General features: G+C 48.1%; 12 protein-coding genes across 12 annotated transcripts; 6 read left to right on the top strand and 6 right to left on the bottom strand.

The window, feature by feature from the left end:
* Window positions 1–229: 229 nt before the first annotated feature.
* M430DRAFT_96048 (hypothetical protein) lies at window positions 230–673 on the top strand (the record flags this gene model as incomplete). Its single annotated transcript, XM_024869921.1, has 3 exons — window positions 230–259; window positions 338–371; window positions 492–673. 3 exons carry the CDS (start codon window positions 230–232, stop codon window positions 671–673), a joined length of 246 nt encoding a protein of 81 aa, XP_024723866.1.
* Window positions 674–1,249: 576 nt separating this feature from the next.
* M430DRAFT_33037 (hypothetical protein) lies at window positions 1,250–2,060 on the top strand. The gene has a single exon (XM_024866282.1). The coding sequence runs from the start codon at window positions 1,326–1,328 to the stop codon at window positions 2,004–2,006; it is 681 nt and encodes a 226-aa protein (XP_024723867.1). The 5' UTR covers window positions 1,250–1,325; the 3' UTR covers window positions 2,007–2,060.
* A 619-nt stretch (window positions 2,061–2,679) lies between these two features.
* M430DRAFT_94655 (hypothetical protein) lies at window positions 2,680–3,258 on the bottom strand (the record flags this gene model as incomplete). The annotated part of the gene is made up of 2 exons (XM_024869851.1): window positions 2,680–3,149; window positions 3,213–3,258. 2 exons carry the CDS (start codon window positions 3,256–3,258, stop codon window positions 2,680–2,682), a joined length of 516 nt encoding a protein of 171 aa, XP_024723868.1.
* Window positions 3,259–3,566: 308 nt separating this feature from the next.
* M430DRAFT_133565 (hypothetical protein) lies at window positions 3,567–5,658 on the top strand. The gene is made up of 3 exons (XM_024862305.1): window positions 3,567–3,772; window positions 3,830–5,082; window positions 5,132–5,658. The coding sequence occupies exons 1-3, from the start codon at window positions 3,583–3,585 to the stop codon at window positions 5,441–5,443; spliced, it is 1,755 nt and encodes a 584-aa protein (XP_024723869.1). The 5' UTR covers window positions 3,567–3,582; the 3' UTR covers window positions 5,444–5,658.
* Window positions 5,659–6,997: 1,339 nt separating this feature from the next.
* Window positions 6,998–8,481, top strand: M430DRAFT_15998 (hypothetical protein; the record flags this gene model as incomplete). Its single annotated transcript, XM_024863367.1, has 3 exons — window positions 6,998–7,035; window positions 7,127–7,167; window positions 7,226–8,481. The coding sequence occupies 3 exons, from the start codon at window positions 6,998–7,000 to the stop codon at window positions 8,479–8,481; spliced, it is 1,335 nt and encodes a 444-aa protein (XP_024723870.1).
* A 716-nt stretch (window positions 8,482–9,197) lies between these two features.
* Window positions 9,198–10,737, top strand: M430DRAFT_15999 (hypothetical protein; the record flags this gene model as incomplete). The annotated part of the gene is made up of 4 exons (XM_024863368.1): window positions 9,198–9,212; window positions 9,274–9,456; window positions 9,512–10,258; window positions 10,312–10,737. 4 exons carry the CDS (start codon window positions 9,198–9,200, stop codon window positions 10,735–10,737), a joined length of 1,371 nt encoding a protein of 456 aa, XP_024723871.1.
* M430DRAFT_33040 (hypothetical protein) lies at window positions 10,689–11,481 on the bottom strand. The gene has a single exon (XM_024866283.1). It carries the CDS (start codon window positions 11,365–11,367, stop codon window positions 10,828–10,830), a length of 540 nt encoding a protein of 179 aa, XP_024723872.1. The 5' UTR covers window positions 11,368–11,481; the 3' UTR covers window positions 10,689–10,827.
* Window positions 11,482–11,616: 135 nt separating this feature from the next.
* On the top strand, window positions 11,617–12,071 carry M430DRAFT_16001 (hypothetical protein; the record flags this gene model as incomplete). Its single annotated transcript, XM_024863369.1, has 2 exons — window positions 11,617–11,717; window positions 11,768–12,071. 2 exons carry the CDS (start codon window positions 11,617–11,619, stop codon window positions 12,069–12,071), a joined length of 405 nt encoding a protein of 134 aa, XP_024723873.1.
* A 690-nt stretch (window positions 12,072–12,761) lies between these two features.
* Window positions 12,762–14,495, bottom strand: M430DRAFT_25095 (hypothetical protein; the record flags this gene model as incomplete). The annotated part of the gene is made up of 3 exons (XM_024865192.1): window positions 12,762–14,086; window positions 14,121–14,400; window positions 14,463–14,495. The coding sequence occupies 3 exons, from the start codon at window positions 14,493–14,495 to the stop codon at window positions 12,762–12,764; spliced, it is 1,638 nt and encodes a 545-aa protein (XP_024723874.1).
* Window positions 14,496–15,339: 844 nt separating this feature from the next.
* On the bottom strand, window positions 15,340–17,624 carry M430DRAFT_96128 (hypothetical protein; the record flags this gene model as incomplete). The annotated part of the gene is made up of 3 exons (XM_024869925.1): window positions 15,340–15,700; window positions 15,790–17,014; window positions 17,063–17,624. 3 exons carry the CDS (start codon window positions 17,622–17,624, stop codon window positions 15,340–15,342), a joined length of 2,148 nt encoding a protein of 715 aa, XP_024723875.1.
* A 786-nt stretch (window positions 17,625–18,410) lies between these two features.
* M430DRAFT_33042 (hypothetical protein) lies at window positions 18,411–19,472 on the bottom strand. The gene is made up of 3 exons (XM_024866284.1): window positions 19,282–19,472; window positions 18,851–19,219; window positions 18,411–18,795 (listed from the first exon to the last, which is right to left on the bottom strand). The coding sequence occupies exons 1-2, from the start codon at window positions 19,448–19,450 to the stop codon at window positions 18,891–18,893; spliced, it is 498 nt and encodes a 165-aa protein (XP_024723876.1). The 5' UTR covers window positions 19,451–19,472; the 3' UTR covers window positions 18,411–18,795; window positions 18,851–18,890.
* A 1,964-nt stretch (window positions 19,473–21,436) lies between these two features.
* Window positions 21,437–22,291, bottom strand: M430DRAFT_56063 (hypothetical protein). Its single transcript, XM_024868581.1, has 2 exons — window positions 22,251–22,291; window positions 21,437–22,184 (listed from the first exon to the last, which is right to left on the bottom strand). The coding sequence occupies exon 2, from the start codon at window positions 22,176–22,178 to the stop codon at window positions 21,483–21,485; it is 696 nt and encodes a 231-aa protein (XP_024723877.1). The 5' UTR covers window positions 22,179–22,184; window positions 22,251–22,291; the 3' UTR covers window positions 21,437–21,482.
* Between the last annotated feature and the right edge of the window lie 361 nt (window positions 22,292–22,652).

Here is a 22,652-nt window from a genome sequence, read left to right on the forward strand (position 1 = left end):
TGCGAGTCGTCAGCCACATCATGCATGCTTGGCCATTAAGGTACGCCGTACCTCTCCAGCCACCCGACCCTCTGAACCCCATCGTAACCCTTGCAAATGTACCTACTTATCATAGCCGAAATGTTTACCTAAGACACGCACAACGGAAATTTCGACTTGAACATCGACTTTACAACTCCTCGTAAAAGAACACGTCAATTCTCGTCGACAAGCTCTACAAACCGCCAAGATGCCTCGCGAAATTTCCGACATCAAGAACGTAGGTCTTCCTTGCCATTCCGCGCATGGGCGGAAGATTTTACCGCGTTGGAGGAGCAGAAATTAACAATTCGAGTAGTTCATCGAGATTTGCAGACGCAAGGATGCTTCATGTACGTCCCTACTATCCGCGCATTACCCTCCCGAGACCCAATGATACTCTGCTGGAGAAACTCATGAGAAGAATGCTGGCGAAGACGGGATTTCAAGGAATGAGACTGATGGAGAAACAGCTGCTCGCATAAAGCGCAGCAAGAAGACCACCCACATCAAGTTCAAGGTCCGCTGCCAAAGACACCTGTACACTCTTGTCTTGAAGGATGCCGAGAAGGCCGAGAAGCTGAAGCAATCGCTTCCACCCAGTATGTCTTCCTCTCCATGGTGTAACTCCAGAGCAAGAGCTCGCAGATTTTAGAATCTGCTTTGAGCTCCTGAAGCTCGAATTAAGACCCATATACCTCCGTTACGCTGTCCCTCAACTAATGCCAATACCTCTTAGACCTTACCATCGCCGATACCCCCAAGAAGAACGCCAAGGGAAAGCGAGTCGCTTGAACGAATGACGATTGGAGGAGGTAACGGGACTGCGACGAGGACTGTTAAAGGGCATGCATCGACTGAACTTGGAAGGCGTCTGGCATGAAGGCATACCTGGAATTGCTGAGCTGTAATGAGATAGCAAAGCGGAATTGAAAAGCCACCCATAACAACCAAAGAGCTTTCTCGTCCATGGAACCTAATCACTTACACGAATACATACATGTGCGAACTAACCATCCGAAAGGAGAATACGAGACCTCTCATTCTTATTTTTAGGGAACAGCTTGTCGTGCTGTAAGGTCAATTGTCGATTGGCCTCTGCGCACAGGTCCCCTGTCCAGAATGGGCCGAAATTGTATGTAAAACGTAGTAGGTAAGCGACTTTCTGCCTTTTAGGTACATTAGGTACCTCACGTGCTGATCTTGACTGATATAAGGTAAAAGCAAGAATCCCGCAGCTCTCCATCATTCCTCACAGCTCTACGAAGTGCCTGTAGCAATACTCAGCATTTGTTTGACTCGCCAACATGACTGTCACAGAATTTGCAATTCTCCCTCTCAACCATCCCCTTACAAAAGACAATTCAACCCTGCCCGAACCCCTCATCGAAAAGCTTCAAACAGCGAAGAAGGTTCTCGAATCCTCAGCCCGCTATCCTTTTCATTACTTTCAGCAGATTGAGGATCCGTCCACGATCTATCTCATTGGAAAATGGGGCTCGGTCGCCGAGCATGAGGAATTTTTATCTTCGGCGGAGAATCAAGCGCTGTTAGACCTCTTGAAGGATGATATTACTATGTCCGTTGATGGAGACAGGAAGATGACAATGTGGCATCTTGATACAGATGTCTTTGTTTTGAACATCTCGAGTGGGGAGAAATCAGTATTCACAGCCCCTGCCATCAGCTGCAACAGACATTTCGTCCCGGCAGAGAAGAAGGAGGCCTTTGTAAAGAAGTTCCAAGAAATCAGAGGTCTTCTGGAAGCATACACCAAGCCTTTTAAGGTTATTGGTGGATGGAGGATCGAGAAGGAAGTGGTGGAAGGGAAGGAGAGGGAGGAATGGGCTCTGTTCTCAGGGTTTGAGAGTGTGGACCATCATTTCGCCTTCGCGAAGACTGAGGAATTTACAAAGTATAAAGAGATTATATCCTTTGTGGATGGGTTTGAAGTGAGGCATTTGACATCAATTAAAGGGTTGTCATAAGGAGAGCATCTAAGATTCAAGCACTATATGAGCGATAGCTTCCCTTACATTACCTGATAAGATCAAGTGACCTAGTCACATGACGCGCACTCACATTAAGGTACCTAGTCCACCCCACCAGTTCAAATCACCCATCAACTCGTATACTAGAGCGAACGACTGCAAATAGAATATCCTATGGAACGAGATAGACGAACAGCGCTTGCTGGCATACAAGAAAGAGGGCAAGTCTTAGGAATGGATCTTCCGCAAGTTCCCGGGCAGGACTCGGCCAGCGTATTGCGGGCTGGATCATGGACCGGCCCAAAGGCGGCAGATATTTCCAGTGAGTGAAGTGGAGTGTAGTAGACTGAGTTTCTAGAGGGTAAAGGATGATACAGAAGACAAGTGATGGGAGCGGACAGGTGAATGGAAATTTACCATCATACCTAGGTGCTTCAGAAAGCTTATTCAACATCGAGCATGAAATTGAATGTATCAGAAATGGAAGGCGATGGTAGGCATGACTTCTTTTATCATTCACATGTAGTGGCATCTCATTCCAAGGTAATCGACGATTGTTTGAGACAAATATCGTCTAGAATATTGTAGTTTATCTAGCACCAATTGTCAATATTGAGGTTTTACCCAAGTTCAACACCACTTCTTTCCTCCTTTTATTCTTGGGATAGATTCAGAGGACCAGCCGGAAAGTCTGACTCTGGATCAACCATTTTTTCAAACCCTTCGGTGCCTTTGGGCCTTGGGCTTCCCAGTTTGGAACCAACACAACATTTTCGGTAAATCCTCTTGTTTCTCCATCCGTACTCTCCTTGAAGTACTTGACGCTTCCACTGACCATAACTAATATGCTCATCTTCTTCCCATCCTTATTTGGACCCAGCTTTGTTGAATCGACACCGACATTGTAATTCGTGTTTATAACTTGGCAATCAAAGGATTGTACTTCATATTGAGCTTTGGCTACTTGAGTCTCGAATATAGACTGCAGTTGGGCTGGATCTGCCACAGTGTTCCCGTTCAGGGTAATGTCTGCTTGAAGGGGCGATGCCTCTGTCGGTTTGATGTAGAAGTCGGCCAGATGCGCTCGGCCTTTTGGGTTGTTTAATGCCGGGTAATAGCTCTCAACGAACTTTTCGGCAGCTGTTTAAATTCATAGAACTGTCAGCTACCGTCGAGTAAAGTGCAGGGGGGAGTTTGTTTTACCATCCGAGGCCACCTTGACTTGGACGTCGTCCGCAGGTTCTGCCATGATCGAGGACAGCTAGAGGCGTATGATATTCTAGCGTCAAAGGTTCGAAGAGGCGAAAGAAGCCGTAGGTATAAAGACTATATCCATCTGTGCCGACCTGGAAAGTCTTGCACTATACTGTAGCCTTCAAGACTTGCAAGGCTAAGGCCCTGATGCCCGTCTCAATGGAATGCGCTTGAGGTTGGCCTTTGTGCGGGTTTTGCGGGTTTTGCGGCGCTTGCGGCCGCCTCGGTCCGGATCTTCTGAATCTGACCTAGGTACCTCTGGGAGCTAGATATTTATTGTTTCGAGCCTCAGTCTACAACTCCAGAGTCCAGACAAACAATGAACACTCGAAATCTGTTCTCTGCTCTGCGGGTACCATCGGGCACGCGAAGTAGGGTCTTCTGGGCGGGCAACTGGGTCTGCAGGTCATGTCGGACAAAGCATCCGTCTCGCGCGAGACCCTTGAGCTCCAGTAGCTCTGAAAGAAAACCCTATTATATTACGACCCCTATCTTCTATGTCAATGCTGGTGAGTAAATCCTGAGGGCTACCCTTATGTTCTGGTCACTGTTGACAGTTCAAATAGCCCCCCATGTTGGACATTTATATACTATGGTCCTCACGGACATTCTCAAACGATGGCAGGTCTTGAATGGAGAGAAGGCAATCCTCTGCACTGGAACCGACGAACATGGCATGAAGATCCAGCAAGCAGCTACAAAAGCCAACATTCCTCCAAAAGAGTTCTGCGACATAACGGCCGAAACGTTCAAATCCCTTGCAAAACGAGCAGCATTGTCGAATGACTATTTTGTCAGGACGACGGACGAAGACCATAAGGAAGCTGTCCAGTACTTTTGGCATATGCTGCGAGAAAGGGGTTATATATATGAATCTAAACATGAGGGGTGGTACTGCGTCAGCGATGAAACTTTTTACCCCGAGTCGACGATTGAGAAAAGACTAGATCCTTTCACGGGAAGGACTTTTATGGCATCACAAGAGACTGGCAAGGAGGTTGAATGGACGTCGGAAGCAAACTATCATTTTCGGCTATCTGCCTTCAAGGATCGACTTCTCGAATTTTATAAAAAGAACCCAGAATTTGTTGTCCCAGCAACTCGAATGAACGATGTCATCAATTGGGTCTCCGAGGGTTTGGAAGATTTGTCTATTTCTCGACCTGTTGAACGATTGACTTGGGGAATTCGTGTTCCCGATGATGAGACCCAAACCATTTATGTCTGGCTGGATGCTCTTATTAACTATATTACGAAAGCTGGCTATCCATGGGCACCAGGTCGGGAACAGACAGGAGGGTGGCCGGCAGATGTCCAAGTTATTGGAAAGGATATTGTTCGATTCCACTGCATATATTGGCCGGCGTTTCTTATGGCTCTTGACTTAGAGCCTCCGAGGCAGATTCTCACCCACGCTCACTGGACGCTAGGTCACCAGAAGATGGCAAAATCCACGGGAAATGTGGTCAATCCATTCTTTGCGCTTGATCGATTCGGAGTTGACGTAATGCGATACTATCTGGCCCATGATGGTGGTATTTCGCAAGATTCGGATTATGGCAACAGGTTCATTGTAGAGAGATATAAAAAGGGTCTCCAAGGTGGTCTTGGAAACTTGGTGAGTAGAGTCACAAGACCGAAGATTTGGAGCGTGCGGAAGTCCGTAGAGGCCGCGAGCGTTGGGGCATTGCGTGAACCGGACGAGAGCACGACCAAACAAATAAATATGCTCGAGTCTCTTCCTGAGAAGGTCAGCCTCAAAATGAAACAATTGAATCCTGGGGCAGCACTGCAGATTATTATGGATGCCGTATATGAGGTCAGTGTTCAAGAGAATCTCAAGGTGTGAAGCAGCTAACAGCTAGTAGACGAACAAATACCTGCAGTTCAATGAGCCCTGGATCAGAGCTAAGAAAGAGACAGACCAGGAAGCCGAGCAGAAGCACATTGAACGTACGATATACTATTCCGCTGAGGCTATTCGCATTACCGGCATCCTTTTACAACCGTATATGCCGGATAAAGCCTCCCAACTACTCGATATGATAGGCGTGGACAAGTCACGTCGAGAATTCAAAGATACTCTCCTCGGAGCTGATAAGACCTATGGTGATGCTGCTGCGCCGCTGGGAAAGGGTGCATGGGATTCCTTGTTTCCCCCATTATCTGTGGAGAATTGATGTACTGCAGTGTGTAAATAGATGGCGTCCACTGTGTTTTGGAGGATGAGATGCTTACGCTCTAGGAGAACTTGTACAATGTAACTTTAGATACCCAGTTGGGTTGGATTGGCCGGAGTTGGGCAAACGTTGCTGGTTTACTACCTGGTTGAAAAGACTAGGAGCCATGTACCAATTATCCCCACCTCAAATCTTTGAAATCAATTGAAGCCGCGAAGCCTCAACCGTCCTGCAAAACGTTTACGCGCACTGTTCTGAGTGTCGAAGAAGACATTCTAGGCTCTAGCTAGCATCATTCGAACTGGGCCATTTACTGTCTTTTAACAGCCAAGGATTGCAAGAGCTGGAGTTGCTTTCTACATCCGTGGGGATGATTGCAGCAACATGAAAGAAGACACGGCGAACTTAAGACGTGTATTCAAGGAGGTAGTGAGCTAACTTTGCGTAGTTGTTTCCTACTGTCCAAGTACTGCAGATCTCTGTGCGAGTCACTCAACACTTTACATTAGGCGTTGAAGGGCTCGGAGATGAAGGCCCAAGGAATGGCTTCACAATTTCGTAGCCTTACAGACTACAAATACCACATGTTTGATTGATAGAGATCTCAGTATGCAGGTGAATTGATACTTTGGTAGCCTGTTGATAGAATCACATGACCGTCGCTTGCGTCAAAAAGGGGTAATTTCATTATATCCAAATGGCTCCGTTCAGAATAGCTGAGCAGATTGCGAAACTGAGGTAGGTAGAAGACACTTGACTATTTCGATTTCATTGTAATGGCCGTCCCCCTACCGTCTGCTAGAGCCAACTGAATGCCTGCTCTCCTTTCCCGTGTCCTTCTCAACCGTAGATAGAGATGTCTAGATCTCAAATAGATACAGTTCTGAATGGAGGCTACGGCAATATAGTGATGGTTTGAGCCTCTCAGGCCTTAATATGGACTCTTACTACTGAACCATGATCTCTTGGAATCGAAGTCGAAGATAAAAGAGATTTGTATGTCAAAGCGTTTAGATAACTCTTTTTGACGGAGCTGCTTTATCTCGGAATGAACATCTTTCGTTGACTAGAGTCTTATTGCAAAAGCCTTTGCATGCAAGGAAATTGTCTTCACGTGCCTTGGCATTGAAGGGCGTAAGGGTGAGGTTATATTCAATGCTGGCTTCACAAAGAAATCAGGAGTTGCAGTGTAGACTCGGCGTATGACCATATCCAATATGCTGATGAGATGAAATCATAACGAACAGATGGATGTGACAAGATGAATTGACTAGTGCGGAGGTTTTGAGCAATTTTATTTCAAATAATGTTGTGTTGTCGTCTCTACTGTGTATTTTCCTTCGACGCGAACAACACTACACTGGCCAACACAACACGATCAACACAACTTTGAGATGTGATCTCAGAAGCCATAACTACTGAATTCTGAGGACACCCTTCCTGTTCGTTCCTTAGAATCAAATGCCTTTCTAGTTTTTTTTAGTACACACGCAGATCCTGTCTGCTGATGACCAGTCAAATGTCGGACAACCCAAACCAGATCGCTCGGTGGAGATGTCCAATATGCTCTTCGGTCAACAGAACCTTCGTGGGTAAGTACTTGAAATTCCTGTACCACAAGTAAATATTGGAGGCTTACCTTAATCAACGTTTAGATCTACCGGCACTGCTTTTCCACGGCAGGCAACGACACGCCCTTCTTCAAGATCAAGTTGGATTCTATGGTAGACAATAGCGCACTCCATACATCCCCCTAACGTGTAACTCTGACACTCTTGGCAGTCCATCTCGCCAGTCAGAACGAGCCTGTCCTAACTCTCAGCTCAATGGGCGCTGCCCTGTCCACAACATTGGATCGGCCTCATTCCTCGCAAGGAGGAGAGGTACTCACACCGGCTATATTACCTATGGATACTCTCCTTAGAGGCTTCGATATTGAACCGGTAGCTCCGAGTCCCGAACTTTATCGTGACATCTATTCAATGTTAAACTTCGGTGGCATCAACAATATGAATGTCACAGAAGAAGTCTCCAATAGGGAACTGATAAGAACATATGAATCCTTTCAAACACAAACTAGTAACGATCGGATATCGATGCGACAGCCATTGGGTCCTGGTACTTCAACCCAAGTGCCTCGAACTACGGGCTTCTCTTTCAATCACCCTAACAACAACCAAATTCTGCAGAATAGCAACTACGCAAATCAGCCCCTTGGGTCATGTCAGGCGCAAAACCCCCGTGCAGCCTTCTGGCAGACACAAAATCCCTCGGCCAATTACGACAGAGCAAACTATGCCCAGCCTCCTCCACATTCATACGGCCTCTCTATTCCTACGGCTAATGATAACTCGTCAAACTCTGCTCTATACGAACCCATTGTTCCTATGGCTGGTAACAACGGGTCAAACTTCGCCCAGTTTTCCCCTTCAGATCCAGATCCCCGGCGTCCATATGAGCACTGTGATACTACGGGCACTCGGCACTGGTCGCAACCCAATCAGCCCCCCATTTGGGGTGCCCCAGTTCCACTTATAAGTTATGACCACTCGGTCCCTATGGCTAACAACAACGGGTTGAGCTTCGCTCGGCCATCCCCTGCGCGTGTCCCACCTCCACCTCCATACGGCCACTCGGTCCCTATGACTAATGAAAGCCTGTCGAACTTCGCTCACCTCCCTCCTTCACACCTGCATGGCCATGGAGTGCCCTTCGTGGACGACAGACAGAGCCGCATGGCCAATGTTAACTCGTCAAACTCCGCCCAGTTCTCTCGTCAACGGCTACCAACCGCCCTGGATCCGGTAGATGGCCTTGGGGCCCGTAACAGCATGCCAAACCCTGCCCCCCCTCCAGTCCAAGTCCGTCGCCATGGGATGAATTCCTCTAATCTGACACAAATGGCGATGGTCGGTCACCGCCACCAAAACCAGCTTCGAACTGGCTCGGTTCAAGCCCCTAGGTTAAGCCCCAATTCATCAAATCAACATGAGAGCATATCAGGGCCCAGCCAAAACACGACCACATGGCCACAATAAGAGCAAAATTTAGAGGACCTACATACTCCCGAACAAGAGCAACGCACAAAGGAGGTAGCTACTTCTGATTTCTCAACAAGAATCCCCTAAGATCTGGACTTTGGAAAGCCAACAGTCACCCTTCTTCTCAGGCAGAGCAAGACCAGGATAGCTTGGGTAAGGCCGAGGATCATCCAGATCTATGGAGACACGCGAAGGAACTTGTGAGCATAAAAAGAAATCGGACAGATTGATATGCGGATTTTGGCAGTTTATGGTGTATGAGTATACATTTCAGCACTTGCATTATTTGCTTCCTTTTATCAGTGATTTGCTTTCATCCTTCGCTGTCGCTTTGTCCGCTCGGAAGGTTGTCTTTGACCTTTGATATTGGTAATTAAATTAGCTGAGCTCAACGTGACTGACAGCTAGTAAACAGTCACCCGTTAATGATTAATGAATGTATGTTGCAGCTGGTCAAATCAGAAGTAGTGAAATTGAATTCCTGACAGATTATGTTGTTGTCGTTGAGGGACGACTGTCCCCCCGCCAGTCTACCTCCGTAGCGGTCGGCTATACATACCCCCGTACTCCGTACATGCGCCACGCCGGATGCGAGGACAGATCTTATTATAGCTCGGCGCGGTTGTGGTTTCTCCTCCTCAAGAACTCAAGGCGCTCTCCACGCCTCCATCAAGTTGTTCCTCATTAAGCCGTTCCTTTCAAAAACCACCACAATGGACATTCTCCAGGTATGCCTTTGTCCATCCCTGAAGTCTTGAGGACCTCGGATGCACTGCTAACTTGCTTCAGCGGCTCGCGCGCTTCCTTGACAAGCCCTTGTTTCCCTGGAAGAAGCTCATTGTTGGCTTTTCAATTGCTCAATATCTTTTTGAAGGCTTCCTTTCTCTGTGCCAATATCAAGTTCTGAAGAAGAAACGCCCACCCAAGGTCCTACAGAGCGAAGTTTCCCAGGAAGTCTTCGACAAGAGTCAGGTATGCGGAGCACCGTGTTGTATCAATATCAACATACTGATGGCTTGTACAATAGGCCTATGGACGAGCGAAGGCCAAGTTCTCCCTGATCAGCGGGCTTTATGGTCAAATTCAGAACACTGCATTCATCTACTACGACGTTCTCCCAAAGCTGTGGGCTCTGACTGGATCATGGCTCCTTCGATTCGCACCCGCTCGGTTTACCGGCGAGATATCTCACTCCATCGTCTTCGTCCTTAGCTTCATAGTCATCCAACAAGTGCTTTCTCTGCCGACTTCAATCTACCATACGTTCGTCTTGGAAGAGAAGTTCGGATTCAACAAGCAGACCCCGAAGCTATTCGTCATGGACATCTTGAAATCACAAATGCTGTCTTTCATTCTTGCACCACCTATCCTTGCCGGTTTCTTGTCTATCGTTCAGAAGACCGGAAACAAATTCTTCTACTATCTCTGGATGTTCGGAGCTGGTCTGCAAGTCTTCATGATTACCATTTACCCTATCACGATCCTCCCTCTGTTCAATAAGCTCACTCCTCTCCAACCTGGTGATCTGAAGACTGGCGTGGAAGCACTTGCTCGTCGACTCAAATTCCCTCTTCATGAGCTCCATGTTATTGACGGTAGCAAGAGAAGTGCTCATAGTAACGCGTATTTCTTTGGCATGCCTTGGAAGAAGCACATTGTCATTTACGACACCTTGATTGAGAAGAGCGAGACAGAAGAGGTTGTAGCTGTTCTTGCACACGAACTTGGTCACTGGAGTCTTGGACACACGACAAAACTCTTTGGTATCTCCCAGGTAAGCTGATTTCTTGGTCCCCGAAAGAGAAAACTTTTAGTAACATGCCAAAGGCGCACTTTTTCTACATCTTCGCCCTTTTCTCCGTATTCATCAACAACCACTCTCTCTATCAATCATTTGGGTTTCACAACGAGTATCCTATCATAATTGGCTTTATCCTCTTTTCCGACGCTCTCGCCCCGATGGATACAGTCATCAAACTTCTGATGAACATCCTCAGCCGACGATATGAGTTCCAGGCCGATGACTTCGCAAAGAAGTTGGGTTACTCGACAGAGCTCGCTCGTTCTTTGATAAAGTTGCAGATCCAGAACTTGAGCACTATGGATGCCAACTGGATGTACGCAAGCTACCACTTCTCTCATCCAATCTTGTCCGAGAGACTGGCCGCTCTGGGATGGTATGGAGATTCGAAGGTGGGCGATTCGGATTCAAAGAGCGAAAACGTCGCACAGGCGAGTGGGAGGGAGTTGTGAATGTAAATTAGCCCATAATGATATAGCGATTGACGCACCAATTCGGTCCAGGATTCGCCATGCTGTGGTTGTGCTCGTTGAGTAAGAATCTCATTCCTCTGCTTCTTTATGCTTTTTATCTCTCCTTTTTCGTTTCTCTTCCTTTGATTTGGGCTTCTTTTCCTCCTTCCTGGGCTTTTTGTCCGGTTTCGCCCCCTCAACCTCACTGTCCAACTCCGAATCCTCGTCCCGGGCGTCAGCCGTCTCTGTAGGGCCCTCTCCCCCTTGCATAACCTGCTGCTCCCTCTGGTACTCATCCAGGTCCTGCCACCCATCGGTCTCCATCTGATCATCAGCATTGTTACCCGGCGCAGCAGCCAGCCCATTGGCAGCCTGCGTAGTGTTGTCTTCTAGGTCCAAAGTAGGGGCGAGCCATTCGCCTCGTAACCCAGCCTCCACTCGTTTCAGATTGTAGATTGTGACGCTGGAGTCGCTGGAGTCTGCGGTGGGGCCGGAGGGCTCGAGGCGCGCATTGGGAAGGAGATAGGGCGACGATTTGGTGGCTTCGAGGTACGTTTGCAGGTATTTGAGGGCGATATCTTGGGAGACCGGGATAGAGGGGACAGAGCGATGGGATGGGAAGGCCGACATTTTTCCTTTTTTCCCGGAAAGAGAAAGGAGGTATCTGGAGGATTGCGATATATGGGAGAAGCTCTTTGCCTTTGCTGTATCTCGTTGCTATGGATGTCTGACTTTTCTGTAATTTGTGACTTGTGAAGTCGGGAACTTTTTTTTGGATTCAGGCGGGATTTTGCCCGCTAGCGTACTTTTTTGGGAACCGCAACAGCGACGACGACTTTCAAAGAACCATTAGACATCAATTGATCACCAATCCCCGTAATGCTGTGTCTTCGCTGCTCCCGGGGCCTGGGTGCCTCCACAATATCATCAATTGCCTCACGAGCGGTGCAAAAACCGGTAATTAAGGCGTCTTCGCAGAGGTATTTTCAGCATTGCTCCTTTCCACAACCACGAAGCTAATGCTCTACAGGACATTCACATCCCTCACCCCCCTCCGGCCTACAATCTCTGCATCTGGCTTCAGGCCATCTCTCGCCATCTCTACCCCAGCCGCTTCAGCTTCTGTAGAAGCCCCGCTGGATCTCCTGCCCAAGATCTCCTCACATCCCGCGTTGGGCGCTACGCAAATCCGATGCGGTCCGCGGAATACATTCAGCCCGAGTCACTTTGTTAGAAAGAGGAGGCATGGATTTTTGAGCCGGATCAGGACGAGGAAGGGTCGCGCGACATTGCAGAGGAGAAAGGCGAAGCGGAGGAGTACGTTGAGCCATTAGGATGGGTGTTGTGCTTCTGCTAGGGGAGTAGGTGTTTCAACTTCTGGTTCTTGGGCCTCTGCTAGACAGTATTGTGGAGGACACAGTGTGTAAGATAGGCGTGCGAGTCTGGTGCTCTATATTCCAATGCAGATATTCCACATCAGGCAGCCTTGCCTACGACTTCGTGCCGCTGCCTCAGTTATTTAAGGTATTAGATCTCGAAATACTGCACTCTTTGGATTCACTGATGAGGCTTTGCGGGAAGAGTCACTGATATATCACAAATGGTACAATTCAAGGCTCTCTTGTTATCTCGTATCTTCTGACTCCATATTCTCCAGCAAAACAAAAGCAAGTTATTGTCAGCAAACCCAACTCCTAATCCATTTGCAGTAAACAACGCAAAATTCCATATACTCCCGGGGTACATCATGGTCATTTTCTGGGCCGTGCCAGCTTGATAACATCAAAATCGCAAGAAACAGAACCAGAAATCTGCTGCGGTGTTTGAAGGTATACATCACCCCAAACGTCAAGACCGTCACCAAATATCCAGCACCAAGCAAGCAATTATCCGTGAACCATTATCCATATCCATACCCTAGCCATCAGCAGTATCTCTTCTGATTATTCAATGCAAGTATGCACTCAGTTATGAATGCCGTTGGACCAGTGTCTCTAGGCAGTGCGCAGTTTGCTCGAGCGAGATCACTTCCGACCTTTCTCACGGCCAAAATGCTTCTTCAAGTAATCTTCAGTCGGGTTCTCAATCATCTTGATATCATCGGCATCCTCATTCTCTGAGCCATCATCAAGATTCTTGAAGGAGGCGGAATCGTATTTATCATCGAAACCATGAGAGAAGCTGCTTGAACCGGATTTGGAATAGCGGTACTTGAGGCTTGACTTTTGAGAAGCGGATGCGGTCTGCAAATTTGATGCCTTCGATATTGTCTTGTGGGGGGATGATAGACCAAACTTGTCTTCGATTTTGGGTGGTTCAAAATCATCAAAAGAGCATTCTTTGAAGATCTTTGGAGGTGGGGTGCCAAACTCGGAATTCACACATCGGCGCTTCTTGTTGTGAGTCGTGTACAAGTCTTCATCATCTTCCTCGAAGCTTCGGTTCTTTCTTCTTCCTGACTTTGGCGGAGCATAGAAGATTGGAGATTGGTCTGCTGTGGATCGATTTGCATGGGCCTTTTCCTCCTTCACGAGGGTCGGAACCTCAAGATAAGTTGCATTCTCACCACTGATAGGGAGATATTCTTTGTATTCTTCCTCGTCATAAACGAGAGTCGAGTCCTTGATGTCAGTTGCATTATCGTCGCCAACAAAACGGTACTCGACAGATTCTTCCTCCTCGTCATCAGTGAGACTTGGGTCCTTCACATAGGCTGTATATTCATCACCCATGTAGAGGTATTCGTTATACTCATCGTCATAGATGAGGGTTGGGTCCTCAAGATAAGTTGCATTTTCGCCATTCATAAAGAGGTATCTGTTATACTCCTCATCGTCATATATGAGGGTCGGGTCCTCAAGATAAGTTGCATTTTCGTTATTCAAGAAGTATCCGTTATACTCCTCTTCCTCATAAGTGAGAGTCGGATCCTCAAGATGAGTTGGATTCCGACCAAAATAGAAGTAACCGTCGGATTCTCCCTCAGCCTTATAGGTGAGAGTTGAAGGGGTTGTACTCTCGTCCCCCGACGAGTATTCGTCGTAATTTTCCTCGTTGTCATAAATAGGACCTGGGTCCCTAACGTCGGTTGCATTCCGACCAAAATAGAAGTACCCGTCGGATTCTTCCTCATTCTTATAAGTGAGAGTTGAAGGGGTTGTAATCTCGCCCCCCGACGAGTATTCGTCGTATCTTTCCTCGTTGTCATAAATGGGACCTGAGTCCTTAACGTCGGTTGCATTCTCACCAACCCAGAGGTATTCACCATATTCTTCCTCATCATCGTAAAGGAGAGTTGGATTTGGCTCATTGCCAACAGGGAGGTATTCGTCTGATTCTTCTTTCAGTCCTATACACAACGATTGGATTGATTGCATTCTTACCAGCAGACAAATATTCGTCCGATCCTTCTTCACTCTCATAAACGAGAGTTGGGTCCTCGACATAGGTCGTCTTTAGGCCATCATGGGAGACAAACGGGTCCTCCTCCGGCACTTCCACTTCGTCATCGGATTCCGTCTCACTGTCCGAAGAAATGTAGATTGGTGGGTTATAGTCGTCCACCTCGATACTTGGGATCACCTCGCCGATTTCTGGGAGGGCCAGCAGCAGCGCCGTCTCACTCATACGACCGATACTGTTAGGTATCGGTACGTATGGTGGCTAGTAAATCAGGTTAGTTAGTTAAGTCTGATGCTATTAAATAGATGGATTCATAGACTCACAATGGTTTGACCTTGGAAGCTGAAGCTCTCCATGTTGAATATTATTATTCAAGTATTTTCTTTTAGAAACAGAATCGAACTATTGCCTGATGTTAGCTCTCTGAAGGGAAGGAAACTTGATGGGTGTTGATATCTCGCCGACGAGACCTGGTGAATATATTTGGTGGTTGGGGGAGCGAAAGGTTTGGTTTTCACAACGATTGATATTTTCCAAAAGTTGGGACAAAATTGGAGGTACAAGAAGTACAGTGAAGAATTGAGAGATAACCTACAATATGGTAGAGGTGTGGAGGAAGGTTTGGGGGGGCGAGTTGTAGGTGTTGATGTGGACAGGAAGATGAAGGTATAAGAGAGAGGACGAGGAAGGGAGGGAGGAAATAAAATAGTGGGAGGATTGGAAGGGGAACTGAACTTCCAAATTGAATATTCTTAGGTAGGTGGGGAGAAATAAGGAGGTTGGAAGTTGGTCTATTGTCTGCTGGGTTGTAAAACGTATTGAATACTACGAACAATCTGTACCTTCAATAGAGCCTATTGTCTCTTCCTGGCTGAGCAATTTGACGAGAATAATAGGTTCCTCTATGACGGCACTAGTTGAATTCAATACTACCTAATGGCAGGATATGCAAAGGAAGGTAATGATGGGTATATAGTAATGTACTCAAGGCTTGACGGTTCGCCAGAGCCTGTTCAGATCACGGCTATGAAATCCCGGCGGACGTCGAACACTCCAAGTTGCTTAAGACGTCAAGGTAACTTGCTTCTCAAAGAAACGGATATATTGAGGTGCAACTCCTGAATTGAAAACAAGTTCCTTCCGTGTATTAACGTGTACCTTAATCCTGAACCGCTTACCGATACGCCGACCGCAATGGCTTTACACCGCACTGTCCACATCCATCCCTCCGTCACTACCCTCTTCCTCGGTCTCATCACCTCCTAACCCTAATAATTCCTTATCAACATCATCCAGGTCTTCGTCTGTTTTTGCTTCATCGTCCTCCCCACTGCCGTTACCCAGAATCCCCTTGCTCACGGGGTCGAGACGTTCCACCTCTTCCATAACAGTATCTCCATTGGCGTCCTGTTTCTTTGCAGGACTGGGGAGTCTCTCATCCTCCGTGTCGTCGTTATCTCGGTTCATCTCGTTACCGTTTGCTGGTGTAGGATTAGGTTGTGCAACACGATTGGTGCCCACAACACCAATATTTTTCCCTTTTTCCCATCGATCGAGTCTCCTATACAGATCTCAGATTCAGTAACTCTAATCAAGCAAGGTTTGTGCGAGCAATATTTACGAGAAAGGTGGGGACAGAAGAAGCCTTACCTTCCCATCCGTCTGAAAGCGGCAGCGTATGCAGCCATTTCCTCACCGAAGTCGTCTTCCTCGGTTTCCAGCTGGACAAGGCCGACAAACCCTCTTGACCTGAAGCTCCCTGGCGGTGCCATGAAGCTCTCCTCGCCCTCGCTGTCTTCAAAAACATCTGCAACATGTTTGGATCTGTTTAGGGCACGATAGAATGCACCCTCCTGTTTTCGTATCTTTCTAGCGTGATGATGTACCTTGCGCAATCCGCGTCCGAGGATATAATCAACGCGCTGATTTCGATTACGCTCCACAGCAAGTTGATGGGCTGTGAGAGGTCTCGGACGTCTCATGGCAGGTTGTTCACCAGGAGCTATTGGGGAAGAACCTTCTGCGATTTGGTTCTTCATGGAGTTCCGACCTTTAGCCGAGTTCAGAGCCCTGTGACCGCGCATGCCAGCTCCCAAAGCTCGAGGCGGCGGCGTAGAGCGGGTGCTGTCTAAATCGGATTCGTATTTGGGCCGGATTCGGCCGAGCATCGAAGCAGGACTTCCAGCGGCATCGTCGTATTTTGGTCGCATTCGGCCCATGAAGGTAGCCGGGCTGCTATGGCCCATCTCATCAGGAGGCAGATATAGTTTTGGCTTCGGGCCCCGCTTGGGAGGGCCATTTTCTGTTTGAAAAGCCGCCTGATCTGCTTCAATAATCCGCTTCCTCTCCCGCATTTTGGCGAGGCCATATTCTTTTTCTTCCGGTGGGTCGACATTTTCTAAAGCTTCTTCTTCCTTGCTCAGATATTTAAATCTCGGCACCCCTTGATTCCTGACATTAACATCATAATCAACACCAGGACCAAAAGGATTCTCCTCAGCTCCCTCCTCCGTGAAGTCAGATTCTAGATAGAACCACATCAACCAGAGAAATGCCCTTGCTCTGGATTCGCTTGAGATATTGGTCCGCATGATTAAGTCATAAAAGTCGTGGGGTGGAGGGAAGTGCAACTCGGTAACTTTTGGAGCGAATTGAGCGAGTACGAAGATCAGATTTACTGGGTTCGTCCGGGGTACGTCGAGGGCCTTGAGCTTGTCCAGCGTGTTTGGCTCGGGTCGGTCTTCGGAAGCTCCTTTAAGGATTGACTTAAGTCGGGGCGCGTCTTGAAGTTGCTTGTAAGAATTCGGGTCTTGATGTGCTTGCAAAGACGGGATCGCATGGTAGGTTCGAAGTTGTGCTCGCATCTCTGGGAAGACTACATAATATTAGCTCAGTGCATCAGTAAAGAAGTCAAACAACTCACAGTTCAAGGTAGTGTTCATGCGACCCAAGTTAACCAGAAGGCACACCATCGCCATGTTCTTCGCAGGCTCATGCTCACTCAAAAGCTTGTCCCTTAATATCTTGCTCGTTTTGCTACTTCTCGCCATCGTATCAATGTAGATATCGGCAAAGGTTTGCATGCCAATGGTCTCCGGTTCGTAGCTATTTGTAAAGACTTTCTGGTCATTCTCAAATATGAGCTTGAGAAAGTCGTACTGAATATCTGTCCGCCACAAAGGTTCCCCATCATCTTTCTTAAGATGACGAACCTTATTGCCGCTGTATATCGAGGAATTCTGTGTAGCACCAGATGCGGCATCTTTCTTCTTCCGCGAAGTACTCTGTGCAGTGCCTGGTGGGCCTTCTGGAGCGTTGCCTCCTGGTGTTCTAGCCTCATCGTCCTCCGTTATATCATTCAGTTTCGGTGCCGATGGAGTGTTTCGTTCAGAGTCTGGGAGTCCAAGTACATGCTGCAAAGATGTTCTTGGGTCAGGATCTGGGCGGACCGGGGAGGAAGGGTACGTCGTAGTGTGGTCGTCCATCTCTGAAGCTGCGACTGTAGAGCCGCCTGGCGAACGGGCCCCATCGTCCGTCATATTTGGTGCTGTAGTTCGCGCTATCACATCGAAATTTGCAAGGCTATTTGGCGTTCTCGTCCAGCGCCAAAGCGATTGGACTATCTGAAGTTGTCGATAGGAGGGAAATGGGGAAGCAATTCGCGATAATGCGATCGTCGTTGGAAACCGTCGCGTCGGTTACAGAGGTACAGCCCTGCCAGATGGTAGTCGTAAGATACTGCGGAGTAATTGTTATTCCGGATCCAGTTAATTTGAGTTGACGCTAGCGTTCGCTTAGTATAACCCCTGTCATGATGCATATGGCGATCTCTTTTGATATCAGATCCTTGTAAGTCAACCAAATGTATTTTGCTTCCCCCGCGAGGAAAGGTCAAGATCTTCCAGAACTGCACAATTTCATGACTACTCCAGTCTCATATTCTCCTTGCTACTAGACGGACTATATGACTCTGATAAACTGCCTATATATTGGGCATCACTCCTGAAAGAGCCGAGGCTAGAATCCTAGAAGAATTCTTCATCCCTGCGGCCGTCCAAATCGGCCTATGGTTTATATATCTAGGTATATTACACAGCTAAGTTCATCGAACTCCCACCTATGTCTACCGCGCAGTTACCCCAATCCGAGGCCCGGCTGTCAATTGACCTGAACGTTCCGCAAGGTCCACAAGGATCGGCGTGAGGCGGACCCGCGCGATGGGTGGGTTCATTGGATGATGCCGGTGACCGGTTCTTCAAAGTTGAACTATCATTGCTAATATCGATGAAGGAGTTCTATATAATACATTCTTGGGCTGGAGCCTCGAGTAAGTACATAGCTAGAAGAATAAGAAAGCTTGCTACATCATCACGTGCAGAATGATATAAGTGGAGCGGCATTGCTTTCCTTTCTTCAAAAACAGAAAGAGAAGAGCATTCTAGATTCTAACATAAGATCTGTTCAAAGAAAAAGAGCTGAGAAGATGACACCGTAAAGGTACTGAAACTCTTCGTTCCTTCTGCTTTCTTGCTAAGAGATGAAAAACCCCAAGACCCGTCGCAAGAAGAAAGCGGCAATATCGCGATAGAAGCAGATGTAGGAATTTTCGTTACTCATAGCCTCGTTTAGTCGTAAGGATTCCCAATGATGCGAGCCCTATAGCCAGAGTCAGCTGAGTTGATGAAATCTACATGTGAGTTCTGATACCTACATGCAATGCGAGACAAAATGAAAGCGTAACCGACCACTACCTATCTTCCATGGCCACTGCCACTCCCACTGCCATAATCGTAGTATGCATGGTCCCCTTCCTCATAATAAGTCGATCTGTCATCGTAAGCCGGTTCTTGAGATCCGGAATGGCTCCTCCCGTCTTTAGGAGACCCTCGTCTAGATTCCGCTTCCTTAGCTCTCCCTTGCGAAATTACGTGCTTCAGAGATAATGATCCCCAAGGTAAGCCGGAGAGCTCCTCATCGGTGCCCAACTCACGCGGATCAGGAGTGTGATATGAACGTCCGGCGTGAGCTCGATCACGGGCTTCTCGATCTTGGCGCTCCTTGGCCTCCTTTGCCTTATCTCCTATAGAATTGCTTCCTTTAGCTACTTATTGCCTTCTACTAAGATGGCCAAGAAAGACTAACGGAATTTTCTTTGTGCGTTTCGATTCTGAACGCGTCTTCTCTCCTCAGGGTCGGTAATATCCGACCAGTCATCCCCTTTGGGTCTAGAACTTGAAGAGGAGGAGTGTTCCTTTCCCTTTGATGACGAGGAGCTCGAATTATGGTGAGAAGACTGGCGGGAGGACGGCATCTCGGTTTCGGTTGAAGAACCCGATTCGGATTTGTCGACCCGATTGTTATCAGGATCGTCGACGGCGATCCGGGGGATTCTGCGCGTTGGTTCTTCAGGGGAACTTCCACTAGGTTTGTTCTCTGAGATCCGGGGGTCCCTTTCAAAGCTTAGCATGCTTTACCAAAATAATGTGATACGGTAGTTACCAACATCTACCAAGGAACCTGCTCCCTGAGATATGGATAGTATCAAGCAGTTCCAAGATGAACGGAGGCAGATGTGATAACCATGAAACTCCTTGTGGTTAGAAAGAGGATCGAAGTCAAATCAGTGGACGGGTCGAAAATGCAAATCTGTGGATGCTGGTCGATCTAGGCTTCTGACGTACTGGATGTAGTACAATCCAATTGACTCTTGGGAATACTTTGGTGATAGAGAGAAAGCAGTAAAGAAAAGCAGAGACTGGGAGAGAATGGACCAGATATATAATGCCTCGACGAAGAGAAGTGGAAGGGTTACCCGAACTGTCCCAAAAGCAGAAACAACTAAATCAAGAGGATTCTGAAAAGAGTTAGAAGAGATGTGACGGCCGCGAAGTTAGTGACGCAGATAGACCAGACGACATGGGCAATACCTCAAGCCTCCATGGTGGGGGGGAGGGGGGCCGGCAAGGCCCTGGAAGGCTGCCTCAACCTGAATTGAAGCCTAGAGAAAGTTGATTGGCCTACCCCGGAAATGTTCATGTGACCGAAGCCTGCCTCCCGTAAGCATGCTCCAGGGAGAAATATAGAGGCAGCACGAGAAACGAGAGGGAGTCCATGTCCATGGAGAGTTTATGGCTAGGCACGAGAGCAGCAAAGAGCAGGTGGTGATAGACAAACACTTGTTTGAATCCATGATCCAAGAGATGGACAGCTTTCCTTCACAAAGACAAAAGCAGATATGCAGCGGGAATAAGAGTATACGGAGCACGGAGTAGCAGGTCCAGGGAATGGGTAGTGGGCAACGGGCAACGGGTAACGGGTAATCGGTTATGAGGGAACCCCGGCATCCAGGCAGAGATTCCGGATTTGGGTGAGAATCAGGCAGCACCGTTGCTATAAAACGCCACGCCCTCTTGGTGCAGGACGAGCAGATTGCAATGGTCGCCAGATGAGTCTTTGGATATCACCCCGGCGGTGGTGACGCATACTCTGTGAGCGTTCGGTCGCATGTCGTGCAGCAAGTGTTGAAGTGCAGGTTCCGCCGAGAACCGTCTTGACCTGAGGACATCCCATCGGCAAGGCAGCCCCCCCTATTGAATGGCTATAGATGCTTTGAATGCTACTATTGTCAACGTTAGCAGCCGCGTATTCGCAAAATCGAGGATCTCTGCCTACCGCAAGATGGGAGGAGGGAGCCATTGGCCAATGCCTCCGAGTCTTTCCAGGCATTCTCCCCCACAATCACCATCGGAGCCGCCGTCTCTGTTTCCATGAACAAGTACCAAGTCCACAAATACCGTCCTTGGCCTCTGCAAACCAGGAGTTGTGATATTGGGGTTAAACAATACGAGGGAAATGATTCATACCAACCCCGCGAGCTTCCTTGTGCGGTACGGCGTGGAGAGCCGAGATTCGAATGGCTGGGAGGAGGCACGGCACGTGTGGTCGACGAGGAACATTAGGTAAGGCAAAGTAGAGTAGGTATATTTTGGCCACCTCTTTGTCTCCCCTTATGTCTTTCCCTCTTCATTCGCCCTCTCTGGTTACAGTGCAGTCGCCGGGAACTCTCCATGTCGGGTTGGAATTGGCCGAAGTATCCCTATTTATTACCGCGCACTCTTCTTCACTCCCGCGTTTTGCTCGCGGCAGATGACCCCAATCGGAAATTCCTATAGGCTGTCTGCGATACCATATAGTTTACATCACAAGATCTCACGCTCAAGTGGGGATGGATGCTGTGCCTATGCCATTATGTTGTACATTTGAGTTGACCTGCAAGCTTCGTGTGCGAAGCATAGCTCCATAATCCTACATTCAATAACACGCTTCCGAGCACATGACGGCCTCTACCTTGCGTTCTTTGCCTCTCTCATCTTCTTGTCGCGAACCTCGGCCCGTCGTCTTTCTCCTCCATCTATTTTATGTCCCCTTCGGTGTTCCCAAAGGCCCTCCTGAACCACAATCTTAGCTCCTTTGCCCCCTTTTATCGGCTGCACACGTGGTCCAATGATCGTGTGGGCGCCCTTGACCTTAAAGCCAGGAACTGGCTCAAGCCCCTCTACATTCTGAACCTTCATGGGGTCTTTCACATTGACCACAATCTTTCGCTTGCCTGGCGATAACGTTGCTGTTGCCGTTTCAGCACTACTGCTCTGTGCAGGGACCTCCACAACAGAAAGCAGAGCTTCGCCATTTTGGACATGACGCAGATTGCCTCCAACACCAAACTTCCCTTGACGGAACCTCTCCCGCCATGCGAGCAGGTACCGTCTAGACCGAGGAGGCTCAATTCCAAGCTCTCGAAGTTGCGTTGAGCTTAAGGTGAACAAGGCCTCCCAACTCGGTATCTTCGAGGCATGCTGGCTCAGATTGCGTCCAATAAGTGTAAGAAACGTCTGAACATCGGGGACGAAGGGCGTTGGAGCCGGTGCTCTGGCGGCTCTTATGCGATCATGAAGGTATCGCGTTTGAGTAGACGCCGACTGCGTGAAAGGGAGGAGGAAGGAAGGGATTGGCCGTAACGGCGCCGACTTTATAATCATGGCTGACTGTTATTTCCCAATCGCGCAAATTAGCACCTGCAATGGATAGAGAGGATACATGGAGACACTTACAGGCCCTGGCCGTTGCTGTCTGTCCTCAATGTAACTGCCGTTGAAACAGACTTCAGCTCTCTGAACTCGAAAACTTCCCGAATCAATTAGCGATTGCTTAGGTAAACACCCGCCTGTGCAGGCTTACATAATGTGTACCAATGGAGTGTACTGTAAAGTACCTTACCCTAATACAGTTTAGCGCTCCGCGATAAGATAAGGCAAGGAGACCATGTTATTTTGCCTTTCTTCTATCGAGGCCACTGCCTAGGCGCCACTTCTCTCCCTCACACATTCATTTTCTCGATTTGTTCCACCAGGTCTGTCCTTCTTCTTACTTGGCATATGCTCCTTGTGGCATCTCATCTGAAGCGAATATATACTCGGCGCGACCGCGACCCAGTGTGGTGATGCCCCGAGTTT

Source organism: Amorphotheca resinae, assembly GCF_003019875.1.
Source record: "Amorphotheca resinae ATCC 22711 unplaced genomic scaffold M430scaffold_2, whole genome shotgun sequence".
Classification (NCBI taxonomy): Eukaryota; Fungi; Ascomycota; class Leotiomycetes; order Helotiales; family Amorphothecaceae; genus Amorphotheca; species Amorphotheca resinae.